Raw genomic sequence first — 25,313 nt, forward strand, 5'->3', positions numbered from 1 at the left:
ATATAAGTCATTCCATGATTCACCGGACAATTTTACGTTTAATTGTTTATAATCTATAATCTGGGCGGTATCGTTTAAATTGGACAGCGGTTTATCATTTTCAGTATTAATACAAACGGTGTATAATGATCTGTCATATCAGTAGTAAAAATTACAGGATCAATTCTAAACGAATTTTGTATTGCGCTATTCTGTCTAATAAATATATGGTCTAACGTAGTACTTGATTTTTTAGTTACTCTTGTAGGTTTATTAATATAAGAAGTATAGCCAAACATATTTAGCATATTTAAATATATAACTGTTTCGGGAGAGTTTTGATTTTGTAAGTCGATATTGATATCACCTAGATGTATTTCAATATCCATCATTTGAATTTGCGAGAAATATGATTCTAAATCATTAATATAAGTATCAATTTTACTAGAAGGTGATCGGTATGAAGCTGTTACACCAAATGAATACTTAGAATAAGTAGAATTTAATAAATATGTAACTCTAAGAAATTTGTTATCATTTATTGATATTACTTTAACGTCTGCATTAATTGAATTTTTTATGTAGATGGCAACACCATCACATATATTTTTTTTAGAATCATTATAAAACAGATTATATCCAGGAATATTGTAATTGCTTACCTCAAAAAGATTTCTCGTTTCAGAGAGAACAATTAAATCAAAATATTTTTCCATAGTAGCTACATATATGGTTAATTCATCAAGATGTTTTCTGAGCCCACGAATATTAAAATGAACAATACCCATACCTGATAGATTTTCCGTGTCTCTCTCACCAACAAACTGTTCCATATTACTAATAATATTTGTATCAATTGTTAAATTGTTATCTAGTAGATTAAGGAATTCAATCATAGAATTTGTTTTGATGGCATGCTTAATTACCTCCAGCTCGGCCAACCTATAATGAATTTAGACAAGAAGCCTTAATTATTCATAATATATTATGTTGTAACTAAAAACCTAAAACAAATATTACTCTTTAACATAAATTAAATAACTTCTAGTGAACCCACATAACAATTTCATGTTCTTAGTAGATTCATAGAACATACTTTTCAGAAAAAGTATATACTGAGAATGTGCGTAATTACCATTGCGAATGTGCAGAGCAGATACTGAGTATATACTACATTACAGTACTTAAACGTTCTATGTATATACTTAGAATGTACTACCGCACTTCTTTTCAGTATATACCAAGAATGTTCTTTTTAGAACATTCCAAGGACATATGTGTATACTTAGAACATACTACCGCACATCTTTTTAGTTTATACTAAGAAGGTACTTTTTAGAATATTCCAAGGAAGTGCTATAAACCTTCTATTTATATACTAAGAACGTACTACTGCACATCTTTGTATGGGAAGAATATTATATTTTTAAGAATATTCTAAGAAAGTGCTATCAAGTGCTATATTGCTTAGAAGTATGTTTTCAGCATCACCTAATCTCATCTTAGGTTCTACTCAGAGCCTATTTCACTTCAAATCAGGCCCGAGGCACTACACAATTTTCGGGCCCCTAAATACCTATAAACGAAACGGATGAAAACTGAAAAATGTGTGTTCAATATTTTTTTAAAATCTATCGAATGACACCAAACACGACACGAGTTACTTTAAAATATGAAATAGGAACCCCCATTTTTTATTTTTCAGATTTGGATTCCTTACAAAAAAAATAAGTAACTTTTATTCGAGACATTTTTTCGAACTATGGATAGATGGCGCTATAATCGGAAAGAACGATTTTTGGAAATGAAAAATTAAAAAGCAACGTTTCTTCATTTGTAAACGTCGATATGATGTTATTTTGCGGATTTTGTAAGATATTAGATGTGCTGCAAAGTTCTTTAAAATGTGCCACTTCTTCCACTAAATCATCAACATCGATATAATTATCATAGCTAATAGTCGGTAATAGTTTTTAAGTTTACTGTTTCACTATTGTCTGTGAACAAGATGTTTAAAATATCGTTTCCAGAATTATAAGCATTTTTTCTGATACATAAATAGTTGCATAATTAAAATATCACAAATTGGTAAACAAATATGTATTTTAAAATTTTTAAGTCCTCTTAAAAAAATCGTTTCGAGAACTTTTCCTCGGACGTAAAAATTGTTTTCCGTCCTCAGGAAAGCTCATCTTTATATAAAAGGTTTAGGTATCGACTATAATTTTTTAGCTTTATTTTCAATTTCTGAAAATTTTTGCCTTCTTTTCTATATACATAATTTGATTAAGCTATTTTAAAGTTCACACACTACTGTAACTTTGTATGGTTGTATTTACTCGGTCCCAAATTGTATTCCAAATCGTCGTCATAAGAATAGACTCTAAATCTAACGTAATCCTTTTTTGGTTTGAATCTCTGCTTAATTCATTAATTGGTCCAACGCAATTTTAAATGAATGGAATGAAAGAATTTTGAAAATTTATTTTGTTATTGCAATAAAGATTATTTTAGTGAACTTTCCGGACCCCATTAAAATGCGGGCCCGAGGCAGGTGCCTCATGGGCCTAGTGGTAAAATAGGCCCTGGTTCTACTGGTTCTACCAAATATCTATTTACATATTTTAATTGCAAATGAGAATGTAGTTAGTACCTACATTCTACAATATTACTTAAAAAGTAAGTACATATTTATAAATTTTAGTTATTTATATAAATCATTATATAATATTTAGCTAAACTAAACTATGCATAATAAGTAACTAAAATTTATATAATACTTATATGTACTTACCTATTTAAGTAACATTGAGTTATCAAAATAGATTATATGTATTTTGAAGCACCGCAAACAAAATAAACAGATTATGTATGTTCTTTAGTCCTAGTACTACATCATTCGCCTTCATCCTTAACACTGCATAGATCCATAGATGATACAAATAATGAAATAATGCCTGTTTTCTTTTTCATATTTTATGGTTTTTTCCTATCCCTGATCCATTCAGGTAAGAATAGAAATGGTCAGAATATGAAAGGGAAAAAGTTAACTCAAAAGGGAATTATTGTTCCAGTCCAAATTGTAAAATATTAAGAAAAAATCAAAATATTTGAAAATAATTCAACATATCTTCTCAGATTTTGTAAACAGGAGGGAAGTTTTTTTTTTATAAAAGTGGGAATTTTTAAGGTAAGTTGACGGAAAAAGCTTACTCGACGGTTGGCAACGCCAAAGCCTTTGGTTGCTTTGGTTGTGCAGTTTGGCACGTTTTGGTTCTGCGAAATGGCCTATTGAATTGAATGTACCTAAATTCAAATTCCAAGGATGTAAAAATACTAATGATTCATGATAAACTCGAAATGGTAAAGTCATTTCAATTATGAAAACGAATTTTTAATAGTATCTATGTAAACGTTAATACAATTAATGTTTAAACTTTTTTACCCTACAACAATTTTGAAATGAAATTCGTCCAATACTACCTACATACATAAATTTTATTAATTATGTATTCTAAAAAATAACGAAGTTGATAATCTATAAGGCTAATATTATACTTCCTATACATACAAATTATTTTTAAGATATTTTAAAAGTATCTACTTATAAGTATGTGTTAAGAATGTACTTATAAGTATGTGTTAAGAATATTCGATAAAGGTATATTCTAAGAATAAACTTTTACGAATATTCCGAGATCCTACGTACACGAATATACTTAGTATATTCGGTACGAGAATATACTTTGAAGTATATGCAAAGAACATGAAATTTAGAATGTTTTTTAAGGTAGATGCTATGCTTGTACTACACATATACTAAAAAGAATATACTCCGACGAATGTTGGTAGTATATGCTTAGAACATGATGCGAACATCATTGTTATGTGGGAACCATCATAAAAAACTCAACAACAATTACTACGTAAATACTTTTTCCAGATGAGTACAGTCTTTTAAACTAATAATTTTATTATCTTTTTGTATGTATATTTTTCCATCCATAGTCCAAACATTTTTTGCGCCCACTTTATTTATTGCCTGGTTTAATAATTGCATGTTCGTAGCACTTAGATCTTCTCTAACAACGATGCCGGTACCCTTAAATAATTTTTTTCCTGCATAAATTCTCTTTTTCATTTCATACGTTGTTAACTTGAGGAAAATTCCTCTATCCTTATTCTGTTGTTTTTGTCCAACCCTGTAGCATACTTCAATATAATTAGTTATATCGATATTTATTTTTGATTTTAAAAGCTTAATAATTTCGTCTTCTACCTTCTCATTTGATTTTTCTTTTAAATTAAAGATTCTGAGATTAAATTTTCTATTTGCTTGATCCAATATATTAATTTTTCCTTTCAAATTATGATTATCCGTTATCATATCCGATAACTCTTGGTTAACCTGCTTTATAGAATTTTGATGTTCACTTTCCATTATTTTTATCTTATCACTTAAGCTGTTTACAGTTTTTTCAAGCTCATTTATCGTTTTTATGGTTGCCTCGGTCACATTTGTAGTAATAATTTTTAAAAATGATTCAGATTTGAAAGCACTAATTACTGCTGCTTGAACTGCTTTTTCAATTTCTTCTTTCATTTCTCTAGTTACAACCATTTTATATAGAAATTAAATTCGATGATTTACAATGACCAAACTGTAATACTAATATGACTTCACTGATTTCACTGTTAAATTGTTGGGAGCACGGGCAAAGCACGTCTACTCGCTATCACACATCGATCTGACCTGAGCCTTGGTGGCAAGTTGGACCTGCCGCAAGACATTTGGAAAGACTTGGGGCCTAAAACCGAAAATGACTCTCTGGACATATAAAATGATTATTAGGCCGATGGTCACATACGCATCACTCGTATGGTGGCCAAAAACACAACAAACAACAGCTAATACCAAGCTGCAAACAGTGCAGCGGCTAGCTTGTCTGGGAATCACAGGGGCAATGTCAACATGCCCCACGGCATCCTTAGAGGCGACGCTGAACCTTCCTCCCCTGCAGTTCTGCATAAGGAGGGAGGCAGTAACCACCGCCTTAAAGCTGCGACAGACACAAATAATGAAACCTGGCGATCTAGTGGGCCATCTTAAAATCTTAGAGGAAATTCCTTTGAATTTTAAGGATAAGCCGACAGACGTCATGCCAGTCAAATTCGACTTTAAAACACCATTTGAAGTGGTCATAAAATCCACCAAATGGAGGAAACAGTTGAATCGAAACTGGAGGAAGGTTCACTCGTATGGTATACGGATGGATCTAAGATAGATGAAAGGGCAGGAGTGGGAGTTACTGGGCCGAATTTCAGGATATCCAAATCTCTTGAAAACGCCCCAACTATCTTTCAGGCAGAAATATATGCCATACAGATTGGTGCCCAGGAATGTATTAACCGAGACACTCGTAGGGCAAAAGTCTTCATTTTATCAGACCGCCAAGCTGCCTTAAAGGCTCTAAAGTCATTTACTTGTGAGTCAAAGTTGGTTTGGGAATGTAAGCAATCCCTTAAGAAGCTGGCGGAACGCAACAAAGTAACTTTGATGTGGGTACCAGATCACAAGGGAATTGCAGGAATTGAGGAAGCTGATAGCCTCGCAAGAGAAGGGGCCAATACCCCATTCCAAGGTCCAGAACCCTTCTGTGGACTACCAAAAAGCCACATCAGAGAGGAACTCCGGACCTGGGAACTCAATCAACTACAACTATACTGGTCCAACACACCAGGACAAAGGCAAGCAAAAAGGCTCATAAAGGTGTCGCCTAGTGCAACAAACCGCCTTCTCGAAATGAGTAAAAAATATATAAAAATGGTCACTGGCCTTCTCACTGGTCACTGCCCTCTGAGATATCATCTCAAAAAAATGGGCAAATCCGATAGTGAGAACTGTCGTTTCTGTGACAACGAAAAAGAAGCGGCAGAACACATTCTATGCAATTGCGTAGCGCTGTTCTGCAAACGACTAAAATTCCTAGAAGAGGTCACCCTAACGCCCTCTGACATAGGAAACAAGTCAACTAGGATGCTAATAAATTTCATCAAAAGTACTGGCATCCTAGAGTTTAACTAGATTAAGGTATGCACAAAAGATCTTTATAGGTCGAATTGCTGAGAGGCTCCATAGCCTTAACGACCCACATAATCTAATCTAATCTAATCACCACCGTACACCAACGCAGGCCTCAACACCACTCTTCTATATATTTCCTTAGATCAAGCGAACCAAAACCACTAAATCAAAAAAATCATTTCTTTTTTTATTGTTGTTCACCTCAGATTAAAACCACATTACCGAAATGTAACGATTTTTAGAGAAAATAAATATTATGAAGTGATTAATACAGTATTTATACTTATAGGTTAGTGGATTAGAAAAAAGAAGTATAGATTTAATAGCAGCTCATGGCTTGATATCGCAAGAAAGGTTACCTCACGACACCTCTCCATCGGGATACCACCTATTCTTACAACCGTTTCCAAAAGATGGTTATTTCGAAGGAAGGGTGAAAATCAATGTGACTGTCCAACATAAAACTCACGAAATTGTGTTGCACGCACATCCAGATTTAATGATAATGCACTGCAACATAACACAGTTGATACCTTCTGATGAAGAACTAAAAAGGGCGTAAGTAAATTTTTTATATATGTATATTATTTATAGGTTCCTGGTCAGGTGGGTTTCATCATCATCACGTAGCGCTACAACCCTGGGTGGCTCTTGGCTGACTGTACAAACTTTTTCCAATTTGGTCGGTCTTCCATCAACTTAGGGTCAAATGGAATGTTCATTTTTCGGAGATCTGCTTGAATGTTATCTCTCCATCGCATTCTGGGACGTCCGAGTGGTCTTTTGTCTGTAGGAATCTCCTCCCATACCAGTTGTGCTAGTCTTTCGTTATGAAGTCTGTGCACGTGGCCTGCCAATCTTAGTCGGTGTGATTTAATTTTTTGGACAATATCGGTGTCATTGTAAAGTGCTTTTAATTCTATATTGGTTCTGATCCTATACTGGTTTGTGTTAATGTCGTGGTGACGTCTGAGCTTTTCTTCGTTTGCTTTGGTCATGGTTCACGTTTCGCGTCCATATGTTAGTACAGGTCTGAAGATGGATTTATAAATTTTGATCTTGGAACTTCTTGTAAGACTTTTTGATTTTATAAGCTTATCCATTGCGAACAGACAGCAATTTTCCGATTGGATTCTGTCTTGTATTTCTTCAGTAACATCGTTGTCAGCTGTGATTACGGCCCTCAGATATTTAAAACGTTGTACTCTTTCGAAATTGAAGGTGACCGTTACATTTTATCCTATCCTGTCTCTTCGTGTCGTTCTACTTATTTATAAACATATATTTCGTCTTCTCTTCATTCATTTTGAGCCCTACTTCACTTGTTACTCCTTCCGCCCTGTTGAAGATATTTTTTATGGATAGGATGAGTCTCCAACGAGATTAATGTCATCTGCCTAACCTAGTAATAGCATTGTTTAACTAGAGAATGATAATAGCTTGAGACCCTGAACCGATAGCAGTTCTGTTATTATTTCGGCCGACCTCATGGTATTCTCTAATACAAGGTTAAAAAGTAACGCATCACCCTGTTTGAATCCACTGTTGATTTCAAAGCTGCCAGACAGTTTATTATTTACACGGACTTTAGATATTCCACCCTCCATACAAACTTTGGTCAGCCGAATGAGTTTCTTTGGTATTGAGAACTGCACCATGGCTTTCCATACTTGGCTTCTTTCTATGCTATCATATGCCTGTCGAAAGTCTATGAAGAGATTGTGTATGGGTCTGTTATACTTTTCTAGAAGCTGTCTCAGTGTAAATAGTTAATCTATTGTTGAAATGTTTGCCCGAAAACAGGCTTGATATTCTCCTAGGACATTTTCAGCATAAGGGGTTAGTCTACTAAGAATTATGTTTGAGAGGATTTTATATGCCGTGTTTAGAAACGAAATTGCTCTATAATTCGCGCATTTTGGTTTGTCCCCTTTTTTGTGGATGGGCACTAAAATTGTTTCCTTCCATCTTGCTTGTATCCTTTCTTGTAACCATATTTGTGTTATTAACTGGTTGATTTGGCGATGTAGTACCTCTCCACCATATTTCAGAAATTCTGCTGGTATCTCGTCCGTATCCGGCGCTTTGTGATTTTTCAGCGTATTTAAGGCCTTTTGGGTTTCTTCAAAAGAGGGCTTTTTGACGGGATGTCCGCTGTGATATAGATCTCTTCTTTGTGCTGTTCTTCCTAGGTGGGATTATTTCACTTTAAATATTCAATAAATCTGGAAATTTTAGAAAATAATATTAACCCACGATCAATGATCCTATTAGAAAAAATCTTACAAATTAGTTTTCCTCATAACTAGTTTTTTTCGGAAAATCTGCAACAGCGCACTTTTATGAATGCTTTCTCCACCACATTCCAATTGTGTTAAGTGCACTTGTTTCAGTCCGGGTGTCTGCGACAGGCTGAAAAATTATTTTTTCTACGAGCGTGCAAAAATGTCTACTTTTGCGCACGCGTTTTTGTTTAGAAAGTTTCACTTTTCCGCACGCGTTTTACTTTTCCGCACGCATGTAGATATTTTAATATGGCCTTAAAATAATTATAATAGGTACATGCAATAAACTAATATTTAGATATTATTTACTATTTTATTTCAGAAGTATCTTATTGTGTTCTTGTTTTAATGAAATTAACGCGACAATTCGATGAAATAAAATTATTTTGACATAATATTCGAAAGTCTAATCGGTAGACAATAACAGTCGTTTTGAATCATCGTCATGGAAACCAAGATCGTCGTCATGCTAACTAATTATATTGAAAGTTTGGTTTTGACAACCTTGTCGAAGAATTAATTTGTGTATGTATTTTCATATTATTTAATTAATTGATTAAGATTTGGTCATTTTTTAAAGACTCGTAGAAAAAATATTGTTCCTAACTCGCGTCGTTCGGCAAGCTGCAGTCGTGTGCGGAAAAGTATGACTATCTGCACTTGTTAGGAAAATAACTATTACACTGTTTAAAATTACTTTTTGTCATTTTTTTAAGTTAATAGTTAAATTTAATGTTCTTCTTTCATAAACTGTCCAAAGTAGTTATGTAACCTCATAATTTTTTGACTTATAGTGTTGCAAAAAAAATGAATTTGGGATAAATAAATTAAATAACTTTTAAACTGCTTGACCAATTGCTTTGAAAGGGCCTAGCCGGGTAAGATGATGAAAAGTGTCAACAACTCGATTCGAATTCCATATAGGTCACCGTTTAGCATATATAGTGAAACTAACTTTCTGAAATTTTTAGCCCCCTAGGTGGTCATGTGACCCACCTAGAGCCTAATTAGGGTTTTTAGGTTTTTATTTTTTATCTCAGCTGCATCGAGAACTAGCGAAAAACTTTAAACAAAAAAGTTGTAAGCTTTAAAAAGTTCTGTTCGAACAATTTTTTTTTTTTAATTTGTGGCGGGAATTTTAAATTTTAGAGCGATTTTAAAATTTTAAATGAGTATAAAAAAATAACTAAGACAGTCGTTTTCACGAAAAAAATAGAACGTGTATTTTTGCATAATATTTTACCCTAAATTTTTTCAAATTTTTAAAATTGTTGAAACGCACCTTTAAAAATAAAAAACCGCATGTTTTCGGTTTTTTTTTTCGTTTTTTGATACAGTTTTATACATATTTTTCAAAAAAGGTAACACCGTCACTAGAATAGGTAAAAAACTGAAAAACAATTGGGGTTTGCTTAATAAAAAATTTTTGTAGTGCCATCCATTTTCAAGATATAGGGCGTTGAAGAAAACAAAATTTTACACATTTTTTACGATTTTTCCGAAATTACTGGCAACATTGTAATAATATTTGGCGAATTTTAAGAGGTAGTTGTTGTGTATTTTTTGATATACAATTTTTATATCTATCATGGGCGCCCATAGGGGTAATAGTCTGAACTTTTTAAAGAAAAAGATAGTACGCCACAGACATATTTCAAATTAAGAATCGTTTTTGAATTTCTCGTTCAATTTGTGACAAAAAATCTATCTTCCTATTTTTTCATACGCCGCGTCATTTTTATTCAAAAAATAAAACATCTTAACCCTTACAAAGTATTCGAACTTCTAGTAGTTTCTACATCTACATAAACTCGTACATCCATTATAAAAACTAATTCGAATACTTTGGAAGCATTAAGATATTTTATTTTTTGCAGCAAAACGGCGCGTCGTATGAAAAAAAAATGAGAAGATAGTTTTTTTATCGGAAATTGAACGAGGAATTCAAAAATGATTGTTAATTTGAAATACGTCAGTGGCGTACTATCTTTTTTTCTTTGAAAGTTCAGACCATTAACCCTATGCGCGCCAATGATGAATATCAAATCCTTAATTGTATGTCAAAATATGCACAATAACTACCTCTTAAAACTCGCCAAATTTTATTAAAATGTTGCCAGTAGTTTCGGCAAAATCGTAAAAAATGTGTAAAATTTTGTTTTCTTCAACGCCCTGTATCTTGAAAATGAATGGCGTTACAAAAAATTTTTATTTAACAAACCCCAATTAATTTTTAGTTTTTTATCTATTCTAGTGACGGTGTTACCATTTTTGAAAAATATGTATAAAAGTGTATCAAATAACGAACAAAAATCCGAAAAAATGCGGTTTTTTATGTTTAAAGGTGCGTTTCACCAATTTTAAAAATTTGAAAAACTTCAGAGTGAAACATTATCCAAAAATACACGTTATATATTTTTTTCGTAAAAACGAATGTCTTAGTTATTTTTTATAGGTACTCATTTAAAATTTTAAAATCGTTCTAAAATTTAAATTTTCCGCCAAAAATTAAAAAAAAAATTTCTGACAGAATTTTTCAAAACTTACAACTTTTTTATTTAAAGTTTTTCGCTAGTTCTCGATGCGGCTGAGATAAAAAATAAAAACATAAAAACCTTAATTAGGTCCTAGGTGGAAAGTTAGTTTCACTATATATGTTAAACGTTGACCGTTGTATATGGAATTCAAATCGAGTTGAAGGCACTTTTCATCAGCTTACCCGGCTAGGCCCTTTAAAATATAATTTAAGCACAAGAAGTCTCAGCATTCCGTGTAATAAGAAGGTTCTAACTTAATTTTACCATAAGTTATAAACATATAAAATCTCAAAATTTATTACTTATTTTGCAATTTTCTAAGCAACAAATATAAGGATAGACATATTCAGCGAAAGCCATATTGAAGTTTTTTATATAATTTATGAGTTTCTTGTTCTCAAATTTGTTTAGAATACTTCACTTTTTAGTAATAGACGAAAAAAGCGAAAATTTGCCGTTTTTTGATTTTCATTTGTTTATAACTATGTATATCATCAAAATCGGCTGCTGGAAACATATAGGTTATTAATATAGATGTCGATACTACTCAAAAAATTTGGTTTCGGGCTGTAGGGGGATGTGTCACGAGACAAATCTTATTTCTCTGGACTAAAAATGTCACTAACATCCTTTAAACATTAAACGATTTTGATTAGCTAAGCTCTTTCTTACATCAATCTTTTAATATTTTAGATGTTATTGGAATTGTTTTTACCAAATATATTTTTGCTACTTCTTTTCTAGTAATCTATCAGATCCCCTTGAACGAGAATTTCCTCCAGTGCCAGTGGTTATAGAATCAGCAGAAAAGGTTAGAAGCAAGCCATTGTACAATATTGTTTTACAAAGTCCAATAAACTCTGGGGCATTGTTGGAAGTATACCTTCACTTTACTGGAAAAATTTTCAACGATTCATCAGAGGGACTTTTCCGGGGCAACTATGTTGATTTGATGACTAAAGAAACTAAATGGTACGTATATAGTATTAAGTTTACTTATAAAATGTTGAGTGCGCTAATAACCAGCCAAATAAAGCAAAAGATGGAGAACATAATAAGTTGTGACCTAAAAAGAGATGAAACTAGTAGAAGTGGGAAATTTAGCGATAGAAACCTATAAATTTACATTATATTGATAAGTTTCCCACCTTTAGACGTATCGGAGGAGTTGTCAACTGCTACTGTGACAGGTGATTTATTTTATTTTTGAGAATTTTATAAAATTCTCCTGTGGCAGTTTGACCCCGATACGTCTAAAGGTGGAAAACTGTCAATAATACATTGTGATATAAAAAGATGAATCTACTAAAGTTTCATCTCTTTTACTCTAGAGACATAAATCTAGTGAATCTAGTAGAGGTTGGGACCGGAGTAGCTCAGGGCTCAGGTGATAGGATGTCTGACTTCCATGCAGGTAGGCCGGGGTTTGAATCCCAGCGCCGGCGACAACAGCTTCTTCTTCTTCTTCTTAGCCTTCTATCGTCCACGTTTGGACATAGGCCTCTCCCAACTCCTTCCATCGGTCTCTATCCTGAGCAACATATTTCCAATTCGTCTATACATTGGACAGCCGACAGCTGTCTTCACAACAGCTAGACATTTTTAAAAATGTCTATAGGCCCCAGGTCGACTCAACCAGAATAAAATGAGCACCTTGGGTAAAACCAGGGGTAATAATAGGCGGTTGAAGCGTAGCACTGGCCCCGTTACCTTCCTTGTATACCGTAGATCCTATATAGAGCAGACTACCCTGCTATATTTCTAAAGCCGCGGTAGCGGTATAGGGCAGGAGACTATTATATTATATCTAGTAGAGGTGTGAATCTTCTTCTTCATGCGCTATCTCCTCTAAAAAGGTCGGCAGTCATCATGGCAATTCGCACTTTCGGTACTGCTGCTGTAAAGAGATCAGCAGAAGTGCAGTTAAACCAAGTTCTCAAATTGTTTAAATAGGAGACTCCACGTATTCTTCCACGACTCCGACCCTGTATTCTCATTTAAATTATCAATAGAAACCTATAAATTTACATAATATTGATAAGTTTCTATATAATCTCATACTAGCGTATGAGAAGATGAAAGCATACCTATAATACTGCACTAACAAAACACCAAACAATTACCAACAATACAGAGATACAAGAAATTACATCAATTCTATGATAAGAAATATAAAAAGGGAATATTGGACAAGCTTTACCAAAGAAATATAGAAGAAAAACCCATTAACGAATATAGAAGTTTAAATAAAATAGAAGCAGAACAATGGACCGCCTATATAGAAGAACTATATAAGGAAGATACTATAATACCTGAAGAAGAGGAAGAAACAGAAAATGAAGACGAATCCAACATAGACACAAAACTAGAAATTACAAAAGAAAAAATAAGGAATAACATACGTAAATTAAAAAACAGAAAAGCACCAGGACCCGATGGGATACCAAATGAACTCCTGAAATACGGAGGAGAAACCTTAATCGAAAACCTAGAAATCCTCTTTCAATAAATAATATGTAGCATGTACCAGACCAGTGGAGGACGAGTATAGCAATACATATACACAAGAGAGGAAACAGCAAAGACCCTAGCAACTACCGTACCATCACCTTGCTGAGCACAACTCTTAAACTCTTAACAAAAATACTTGCCAATAAAATAAATGAAGAATACACAATTAGTGAGGAACAACAAGGTTTTCGGAAAATAGTTCCACAATAGACACCATATTCATAGCCAGACAAATTGCTGAGAAAGCACTGGAATATAATAAACCTGCATTTATGTGCTTTATAGATCTGACTAAGGCCTTCGATTGTGTAAGATTGAAAGATGTGCTAAGATTGCCAAAGGAGAAAAATCTGCCCAACAAGATGATAAGGATAATTAATGACATTAATGTGAAGAACAAAACCAGAATACAAGTCGAGAATAAACTAACATAGGAGGTAGAAATCAACTCGGGAATCAGACAAGGGGATAGCTTGAGCCCATTGATTTTCAATTTAGTAATGGACAAACTCATAGAAAACATTAAAGGTACTGGAAAAGGATATAAGATGGAGGAAAAACAAATAAAAATCCTCTGTTATGCTGACGACGCAATCTTAATATCCGATAACGAGGATAACTTACAGCGAATGGCACAAACTTTCAATACAGTGGCGAATAACTACAATATCAAAATATCAACAGCCAAGACAAAATCCCTGGTAGTGTCAAGGGAACCCATAAGATGCAAATTAGTAATTAACAACGAACTAGTTGAACAAGTCTCGAGATTCCAATATCTGGGAGTCGAACTATGTAGTTATGGAGATGTTAAAGAGAGCGTCCGAAAGCAAGCAAATAAAGCCAATTACGTGTCAGGATGTCTGAGGGATGTCATCTGGAGAAACAAAGATATGAGACTGGAAGGGAAAGTACGCATATACAAATCATGTGTAAGACTGACCATGACGTACGCGATAGAAACAAGATGTGACACAGCAGAAACCAAGAGAATACTGAGAACATCAGAAATAAGCACGTTGAGGTCAATAACTGGGAAAACACTGAGAGACAGAATACCGAACGACAGAATAAGAGATCTCTGTAACATACAAGATATAGTACGATGGGGAAGACAGAGACGACGAGAGTGGAATCAGCATGTGACGAGAATGGACAGCGAGAGAATAGCCCATATAGCCAGGGATTCGAAGCCAACAGACAAGAGACCAATAGGAAGGCCCTTTAAAAGGTGGCGAGATAGCTGGCAGTTAACATCACAGCTATGAATACAAGCTCAAAATCGGTAAGGGACAGGCCAAGAGGCCTATTATAAGAAGAAGAAGAAGATTGATAAGTTTTCCACCTAGCCACAACAGAAAGAGCAATGGAAAGAGCAACGTTATGAATACGACTGTTAGATAAAAAGAGGAACAAGTGGATAAGATCAAAAACAAGAGTCGAGGATATAACAACAAAAGTTGCCAAACTTAAATGGAGCTTCGCAGGCCACACTGCTAGACAAAAATACCAACGTTGGAATGCAACAATACAACATTGGAGACCTTACCAAAGTAAACGACCGAGAGGAAGACAACAGATGAGATGGGTTGATGATATTAAAAGAGTAGCCGGAACAAATTGGAAATATGTTGCTCAGGATATAGACCGATGGAAGGAGTTGGAAGAGGCCTATGTCCAAACGTGGACGATAGAAGGCTAGTTAATGGGAAGGATAATGTAGAAGGATAATGTTCCACCTCTATTAGTTTCTTCTCTTTTTATTTCACAACGTATGCACGGCCCATTTTACCACTAGGCCAGTGCGGCACCTGCCTCGGGCCCGCATTTTAATGGGGCCCGGAAAGATCATCAAAAAATTTTTATTGCAATAAAACAATTATAACTCTATAAAATTATACTGGCGTCAAACAGCGACAGCTTGTATAAGAAGAAAATCAACAGAAATATGCAAAATACAAAGAGGTGTGAGATAGGGTTGTATACTGTCCCCACTGTTATTCAATTTAATTCAGATAGAATATTTAAGGAAGCACTCCATATTTTGGAATGGGGTGTGAAAGTTAATGAAATCCTGATAAATACAATCAGATATGCAGACGATACAGTTATTTTAAGTGATGGTATGAATAGATTACAACACCTTTTTAAATGCCATTGAGACAGTGGGAAGAGAGTTTGGCCTAAACATAAACTGTTCAAAACCAAAATACATGGTATTTAGCCGTTTGGCCCATCAAGATTCACAGTTATATGTTGATGGTCATATAATTCAAAGAGTACCCAGTTTTAAATATCTTGGTTGCCGTAGTACTGAACAACTAGATCCAGATAAAGAGATAAAATGTAGAATCGAGATAGCCCGCACGACATTTTAAAAAATGAGGTCATTCCTCTATAATGATAACTTGCAACTTAAACTTCGAAACGCATGATTAAATCTTACATTTGGTCAGTCCTCTTGTATGGTGTCGAAGCATGGACATTAAAAATATCGACCATTAATCGTTTGGAGGCCTTTGAAATGTGGCTGCACAGACGTACACTGAAAATACCATGGACGGCTACTCTGACAAATGTGGCAGTGCTTAAGAGAGCAAATGCTGCCCGCGAGCCGCTTGATAACATCAAATATAGAAAGATGGCCTATTTTGGACACGTAATAAGGGGAGACCGGTATAATATTCTTCAACTTATTATGATGGGTAAAATCGAAGGACGCAGAGGAATTGGTAGAAAGCAGGCATCTTGGTTGAAGAATATCCGGGAGTGGACAGGAATAAAGAAAGCAAACTATTTAGAATAGTTCGAGACAGAGACAGTTTCGTCATGTTAATCGCCAACGTCAAGAGGACTTGATAGGGCACGTTAAGAAGAAGAAGAAGGTCTTAGAACAATTAAAAAATTTGATATCAATATTAACTAATTAACTTAATTAATATCATTATTAAATTATATTTAGGGGCCTGAAAATTATGTAGTGCCTCGGGCCTGATTTGAAGTAAAATAGGTTCTGAACGTATGATGTTTTCCGTTATTTTACCGGTTATTAGCACACTCGTCACTGTATTTTACAGAATAATATAGTCCGTCCGCTTTTCCCATGCGGTACGATTCATTTTCAGTAGTAATAACCCAAGGACATTGATAATTGTTCGAAAAAATTTTATAACAGATTTCGAAAGCTTGTTGCTTGGAAACAGACCGACGCCGTAGGCGGAGGTCTGTTGCCTGTAAGCAACAAGCTTGAGAAAGTTGTTAAAAAATTTTTGAGCATTTATCAATGTTCGAGGGTTATTCGGATAGAAAATTTTTTGCTGGTTATGAAAAAAAAATACAGAGCAGAAACAATTTATTTAAATGTGCAATTAACAAAGGAACAATTAGAAAAATTTAATGAAGATCCAGACATGTTAGTTTCTATAACTGATGAAGATGTATTTCCACTACGCATGCTGTTAATAATTTTATTATGATGTTCTTCGTCAATGTTCAAGTACGGTTTTATTGAGTTGGGATTGTTATGCCCCGTAATTTTTATAATAACGCTTTCCATACAAATTTTTTACTGTAAACAGTATTCTTTGGTATATTTGATTCGATAATTTCATTAATATTCTCATCAGTAGTACAACCAAATCGTGACATTTTGAAATATTGAATATTTGAAATGTCAAAATCGAAATGAAACGAAATGTAGGTATCCATAGCTACATGATTGAGTGAAAACAGCCCATGGGATCTGTTTTCAGTATAATGTTGGTTTTATTGGTTGTATTCAATCAGATGACCACAAATTAATTGATTTCATTGGATTTCTAATTGAGCAAAAAATTTTCAATCAAATGAAGTCAAAACAGAAAGTGAAACGTACGCCGATGTGTGTAGTATGTATTATACAGTATACAAAATGTATATACACATAGACGTTCGTTTCAATTTATGTTTTGACTTAATTTGATTGAAAATGAATCATACCGCATGGGAAAAGTTATAGCGGACGGACTATACAGGGTGTACCGAAAAGATTGGTCATAAATTATACCACACATTCTGGGATCAAAAATAGTTCGATTAAACCTAACTTAAATTAGTACAAATGTGCTCATAAAAAAAGTTACAGCTCTTTAAAGTTACAAAATGAAAATCGAGTTTTTTCAATACATCGAAAAACTATTAGATATTTTTTATTGAAAATGGACATGTATTATTCTTGTGGCAGGAACATCTTAAAACAAAATTATAGTGAAGTTTGTCCACCCCATAAAAAATTTATGGGGGTTTTGTTCCCTTAAACCTCCCCAAACTTTTGTGTACGTTCCAATTAATTTATTATTATGATACCATTAGTTAAACACAACGTTTTTAAAACTTTCTTGCCTCTTAGTATTTTTTCGATAATCCAGTTTTTATCGGGATGCGGCTTCTTTTTTAACATACTTACATAAAAATTTTATGGGGGTTTGTGTACATTTCAATTAAACTATTATTGTGGTACCATTAGTTAAACAGAGTGTTTTTAAAACTTTTTTGCCTCTTAGTCTTTTTGTGACAAGTCACCTTTTATCGAGATCTGGCTTCTTTTTCAAAATATACCTAAAAATGTACATTATAAATAAATTTTCAGATTATTAACAAGTCTCTATAATCGTACTTTACCATACATATACAAATAGGTGGTGGATTCGACAAATATTCAAAATATGTCGATAAACACTGGCTTATCGAAAAAGTACTAAGAGGCAAAAAAGTTTTAAAAACATTGTGTTAAACTAATGGTGCCACAATAGTAATTTGATTGGAACGTACACAAAAGTTTGGGGGGTTTAAAGGAACAAAACTCCCATAAAATGTTTATGGGGTGCACAAATTTCACTTTAATTTTTTATAAGATGTTACTGTTATAAGAATGCAACATATCCATTTTCAATAAAAAATCTCTAAAAGTTTTCGATATATGAAAAAAATCCATTTTCATTTTGTAACTTCAAAGGGCTGTAACCTTTTTTGTGTGCACTATTGTATATAGGTAAGTGAAGTTCAATCAACTTATTTTTGACCCCAGAATCTGTGGTATAATTTATGACCAATCTTTTCGGGACACCCTGTATATTATACCTATCTATATTCTAATTTTTAAATTTAAAACAGGTTTGTAGCCACTCATATGAGACCAAATATGGCAAGAAGTGTTTTTCCGTGCTACGATGAACCAGCATTTAAAGTCCCATTTGTAATTTCGGTGGCCAGACACAAAAATATGACGGCTGTATCCAATATGCCCTTGGACTACACAACTCCACAGTAAGTATAATTGATCTTTATAGATAAATTGTTATATTACTACAAATAAATACAGTAGAACCCCGCAAATCTGAACTAATTGGGGGGACAGCCCCGAAAAGTTCGGATTATCCGAAAGTTAGCCTAACTAATAATTCAAAGCTTTCGTTGTCGTTGATTTTGGGTTGATGCACTTGCTCACTCTCTCCCTCTTCCAACCATCTCAGATTGATGTCACTGATGCAGAGCCAGTGTCATTGTTTGTGTTTAGTCGCTAAGTCGCTGGCTAGATTTACAATTTGAAGAAGATCCATTTTTCCACTCTCCATTACAAGATGACCTTTTAGAAGTCGTACAACAACAGGATGAGAAAACGAAAAATAAAGTGCAATTACAGAATGGATTGAAGCTGACGACAATGGGCACCACGAATTCATGGATGAAGACATTGTAGACTTGGTTACATACATGTAGACCTGCCATATCGAGTGTCACATGCGGATGCCACTAAAGCTCTGGGTGTGGTTCTACGTTACCTGGAGGATAACTCTGATGCGTTATCGTTCGACGTAATGCTTATGCGTAAGTGGTTTAACATTGCTGCGTCAATTGGCTACACCTCCATGCGTCCGAAGAAAGGGACCGACTTCTTTAAGAATGCTTCTTAGGGCTGCAAACGTTTTCACAAGCGTGTGGACAATATTTTTGGACTCAAGTTGAGTACAAGATAACCGACGTAAAAGCACTACGTATCAAGTAGGTATTAATTTTTAAGAAATTTTGAATTTCAAAGACATATTAATCCTAGATTGTTCAATTTTCTGCTATTACTCTATATAATCATGTTTTTAAGTGTTTGTCTTGAATTTTTAAATTTTTTTCACTTTCCATTGGTTCGGATTTGCCGCTTTTCGAACATTCGGATTAGCGGGGTTTGGATTTGCGGGGTTCTACTGTACATCAAAAATAACAGAGGTAGAATAACACGTCGGTCAATAAGTCCAAGGCATAATTAATAAAACATCAATTTTTACAAAAATTATTTTTTATTTATCAAAATGAAAAGGTGGAAGTAGCATTTTCAAGAGCACTTAAATCCAGAAAAAGGACAGAACCAAGAAGAAATAATTTACCACACAACAGAACAACTAGTTGAGCAACCAACATTGGAAGAAATTGTAAACGTCATAAAACATCTAAAAAATAACAAAGCAGCTCGGACAGATGGAATAACTGCAGAGCTGATAAAGAACGGTGGACATGTGCTATGAAAGCGTATCCATAAACTAATTGACCGCATATAAACACTAGAAGTCATCCAAGAAGATTTTTTTTTTCGTCTTTAAAGAGGCTACGCCGAATGCCTACCTGTTAAACCAGACCCTCCTCTGTCATCCAGCGCTCCGAAAGCGGAATGGCCGCTGCAAGGTCGACATCGCTTCCGAAGCACTTTTCCTTCATTTATCTACAGACTGTAAGCAAGGAGGCCCTTCATTTTCCCCGTTCCCCCCTTTTTTTTTTGGTCCGAAGATTGGACTTTTTTTTTAATTAGAGCTTCTTTCCCACAGTCTGTCTCATACAATATATCTCACTTATTCGCCTCTCGTCAAAACTTATTCCCTCTGCCCTCTACTCACAATATATTTCCCTCTCACCTCTATCGTTGGTACAGCTGTTTTTCCTCCTCTTCTTTCTCCTTGATCACTACACGGATATAGTTGTGTATGCTAGTCCAACCAGTTTTATTTTCAATCATTCTCTCAATCATTTCTCGCACTGTCACAAAATTCACACCTGTCTCTCTTTCCATTCTATTTCTTTCTACTATCCATCTGTTGCACTCTAGCATCGTATGTGCAACAGTGTCCGGGTATCTGCAGTATAGACATTCATCAGTGTCAGCCTTTCCAAACCTAGAGAGGTAGGCTCTAAAACACCCGTGTCCTGTGAGCACCTGCGTCAGGAAATAGTCCAGTCACCTGTGACCACAGTCCATCCAATCTTTTAAGTTAGGAAGCAACATCTTTGTCCACTGTGCCACATGCTCCATGTTGTTTCATTCTTGCTGCCATCTTTCAATTGACCTTTCTCTTTCCTGTCTTCTCTCGGTCATAGTGAGCTCAAGGTCTCTTCTCTCATACAGTTCTTTTCTTTCTACTACCAACACATGCAGCGGAACACATCCAGTGATGGCCCACAAGGCTGCGGCAGACACAGTCCTGTAGGCGCATGCCACTCGCAGCAGACTTGTTCTGTCCACTCGTGTAATGAGCCCCCTGTAGGCCCATATCCCTACTGCCTCACTCCACACTGGTGCCGCATAGAGGACGATCGACTGCACAACACCGTGCAAGGCCCTCCTCCTTTCGGATTTGGGTCCTCCAATGTTGGGCATCACCCTCCCCAACGCAGCCGCACTGTTTGCAGCCTTCCGGGTCACAACCTGCACGTGCTCCCCCCATTTTCCATTCTGGTGCAACGTCACTCCTAGGTACTTTACGTGTTTCTTGGGTGTTAGACACGCTCCTGCACATTGTAGCTCCACACTTTGCCTGTTCCTCTTCTCCTTCAGAATGATGGCCTCAGTCTTCTCTGCCACGAGTTTCAGTCGGTGCTGTGTCATCCATTTCTTCACGACGCCGCCTGCTTTCCGTACCCGGTATTTAAGATCTGGCTCGTCCCGCGCCACTACCAGCACAGCGAGATCGTCTGCGAATGCGCAGGGAGACGTACCCTCTCCATATTCACAGTTCAGAATCCCGTCATATGCTAGATTCCATAGCGTCGAGCCCAAGACAGATCCCTGGGGAACACCTGCCGTCACATCCACGATCGTGCCTTTCTCCACCATAATTCTTATTTCAGACAGATATGCCGCTACCACGTTCATCAGGTATCCAGGACATTCTCTCTCCTCCATTGCCTTCATTACCTCGTTCCACTGCAGCGTATTGAATGCATTCCTAACATCGAACAACAACAGGGCCGCCCAACGGTGCTCATCCCCTCTATTGCGAAATGCGTCGAATACACTCACGATTACATCAATCCAAGAAGATTGGAAAGTAGGAATCATATTTACTATGTACAAAGGGTGAGACAAAAGACTCAGGACAAATTATCAGGAATTATATACAGTCGTTCGGAATCGTTTTCGGAAGAAATTATTGGTGAATACCAATGTGGTTTCAGACCAAAGAGGTCAACTATAGACCAAATACATATATTAAGGGGTATACATGAAAAATGTGTTGAATATAACATCTTCTTCTTTAAGTGCCATCTCCGCGGCGGAGGTCGGCAATCATCATAGCTATTCGTATTTTAGAGACGGCTGTTCTGAAAAGTTCATTTGATGTACATCCGTACCACTCTCTCAGGTTGCGCAGCCACGATATTCTGCGTCTCCCTATGATTCTCTTTCCTTGAATCTTTCCCTGTATAATCAATTGGAGCAAGCTGTATCTTTCTCCACGTGCAATATGTCCGAGATATTCCAATTTTCTTGTTTTGATGGTATTTAGGATTTCCATTTCTTCATTCATCTTTCTCAGAACCTCTTTGTTTGTGACGTGTTCTGTCCACAATATTTTCAGAATTCTTCTGTACACCCACAGCTCGAATGATTCTAGTTTTTTCATTGATGTGGCTTCCATTCCATAAAACAAAGTCGAGAAAACCTAGCACCTAGCCAACCTAACTCTTAGCTCCAACTTCAAATCTCTTGTGCAGAGCACTTTTCTCATTTTGTTAAAATTTGTTCTAGCCTTTTCTATTGTGATTTTGATTTCCTTGATCTCCTTTGGAGTTGATCATTGTTCCAAGGTATGCATATTAGTCGACTCGTTCGATATTGGATCCGTTTATGAAGAAGAGATTTTCGTTATTTCTTTGAGTTTTCGATATTCTCATAAACTTTGTCTTCTTGACATTCATTGTTAGCCCGTATTCTTGTCCAAACTCTGCTATTCTGGTCACCAGCCTCTGAAGATCGATCCCCAATATTTTCAGCTAAGATGACAGTGTCATCCGCATATCTAATGTTGTTAATGGGAACTCCATTTACCTTTATTCGAGCTGTTTCACCATCAAGAGCTCTTTTCAAGATCTCTTTGAAATAGGCCTTTATTATTTATATTATAAATTTTATTTTTTTGTATTGATTCTTTAATAACTGATTTTAGTGAGGCAATAAAAGACTGGTACTGGGACACTTTCAGAAGGACTCCCGTCATGGCAACTTTTTCATTGGGAATTGTGATCTCAGAGTTCAGCAATATTACAAGTACCATGTCTCCAGAGATCAGCAATATTACAAGTACCATGTCTCCAGAGAAAGGTGTGTATTTTTTTACTGAAAAATAAAAGAACCTTTAGGTATTTTTTCTAATATACAATATGCGGCAAAATTAACAGTACTGAAACTGAAATGAATATTGAAATGTTTATGGATATTTATATATCTAGTGTACATTATATATAGCTTTGCAAACATTATTCACGACAACGCACGTTCCCGATAAAACAGATGTTAAAGATGCCCTCTGACAACTAGCGGATCTACGGAGAGAAAAAATAAGGAAATCCCAAAATCAAAGAAAACAAATTATTTTCTTTAAAAAAACCAAAACCACAGGAAGACAAGTAAACCAAATAAATACTCTAGTTAGGAAAATTAAGAGGATGGGTACGTATTTTCGGCTGCAATGCTATTAAAATGGGGATTCATTTTTTTCGAATCCTGAGAAAACTAATAAGTATTTTTAAAAAATTTAAACGCAGAATGAATGATTACGTTATTAGCGAGGGCCGAAAGTCCCTGAGAACTTCTATATTGTTTATTTTAATAAGTTACAGGGGTGAAAATCTAAGAGAAAATTTAGAGTGATTTTTAATTTCAAATATATCATTCAAAATAAACTTTTTATTTATTCTAAGGGACTTTCGGCCCTCGGTAATAATTTAGTCTTTCATTCTGCGTTTAAATTTTTCAAAAATATTTATTGGTTTTTTCAGGATTCGAAAAAAATGAACACAATGTCCGTAGTAATATTTTCCAAATATATCTTTGTCTTATAACACACTCAGTCGAATAGAGTCATTGTCAGCATATTGTCAGTCAGACAGTGACAATCAGTGACAATTTTAAATACTTGACATGGCATCGGGAATATTTTGAGTTGTTGATTAATAGTTATTTATGATATAAGTGTTAAAAGTATGTGAAAGTTTGCAGAATAAGCGAAGAGAATTCTGCAATTCACATGAGTGCCTTAAAAATGTACTTTTTAACACTTTTATCATACAATATTTTTTCTACAAACGTCTTATATATATAAACAATTATAATTTATTCATTCTCAATTACAGGACAATATCTACAAAAACTTTTACTTGAACTTGACTGACATTCCATTTTTATATTTTTCTTGACATTACATCAAAACTGCCTATACTGTCAATACGTAAATCATAACAACTATAGATAGTCCATGTGGTGAGACCGCTCCCGTCTGGAAAAATTTCTGATTCGGTTTCTTTGTGGATTCCTATTCAAAAATGTCCCCTTTAAACAAATCTGAAGGGTGCCGGGCGGAGTTTTTGGGCAGAAATTGTTTAAACAATTTTTTTAAACAAATACAAAAGATCACATTTTTTTGCTCCGGAACATATATTTTAAAGTTTTGTCGGTCATTCTTAACAAGAAAGGTATCTTGTAAATTTTCAAAAAAATTGATAGTTTTCGAGTTATAGGCGATTTAAAATATGAAAAATGCGAAAATACGCATTTTCGAGGCTTAAAAACTCATATTCAAATTAGTATTTTTGGGGTTGTCAGATACTTAAATTGAAGTCTAAATATTCAGCTTCCAGATTCTGAAGAGTGATTGCGTCTAACTTTAATTTATACCGTTGTTTTTTAATTGTTAAATATGCGTGTTTATCCGATGTTTTTGCCGGTGCGGCGCGCTCCGTTTCAAAAATCTCCTATTTTCCTCCGAAAAATATTTTTTCTATATTCTTTGGGACATTCTAAATAAAATAAGTTCCTTGACATTTTTCACAAAAGTTGATAGTTTTAAAGTTATAAGCGATTTAAAATCCGAAAATGCGTTTTTTTGTCATTTTTTGGATTTTAAATCGCTTATAACTTAAAAACTATTAACTTTTGAGAAAAATGTCAAGAAAATTATTTTATTTAGAATTTCCAAAATAATCTAGAAAAAATATTTTTCGGAGGAAAATAGGAGATTTTTGAAAAAGAGAGCGCCGCACCGGCAAAAAAATCGGATAAACACGCATATTTAACAATTAAAAAACAACGGTATAAATTAAAGTTAGACGCGATCACTCTTCAGAATCTTGAAGCTGAATGTTCAGTCTTCAATCTAAGTATCTGGAAACCTCAAAAATACGCATTTAAATATGAGTTTTTAAGCCTCGAAAATGCGTATTTTCGCATTTTTTAGATTTTAAATCGCCTATAACTCGAAAACTATCAATTTTTGAGAAAATATACGAGATACCTTTCTTGTTCAGAATGACCAACAAAACTTTAAAATATATGTTCCGGAGCAAAAAAATGTGATCTTTTGTATTTGTTTAAAAAAATTGTTTAAACAATTTCTGCCC

General features: G+C 34.7%; 1 protein-coding gene across 1 annotated transcript in view; it reads left to right on the forward strand.

The window, feature by feature from the left end:
- The window catches only part of LOC114333545 (aminopeptidase N), a 237,685-nt gene that overhangs the window by 108,150 nt on the left and 104,222 nt on the right, over nt 1–25,313 (forward strand). The window contains exons 3-6 of the mRNA XM_050652739.1: nt 6,354–6,622; nt 11,631–11,858; nt 18,549–18,701; nt 22,865–23,019. Of these exons, the coding sequence (XP_050508696.1) occupies nt 6,354–6,622; nt 11,631–11,858; nt 18,549–18,701; nt 22,865–23,019 (805 nt within the window). The remainder of the gene's footprint in view (nt 1–6,353; nt 6,623–11,630; nt 11,859–18,548; nt 18,702–22,864; nt 23,020–25,313) is intronic.

Source organism: Diabrotica virgifera, chromosome 6, assembly GCF_917563875.1.
Source record: "Diabrotica virgifera virgifera chromosome 6, PGI_DIABVI_V3a".
Classification (NCBI taxonomy): Eukaryota; Metazoa; Arthropoda; class Insecta; order Coleoptera; family Chrysomelidae; genus Diabrotica; species Diabrotica virgifera.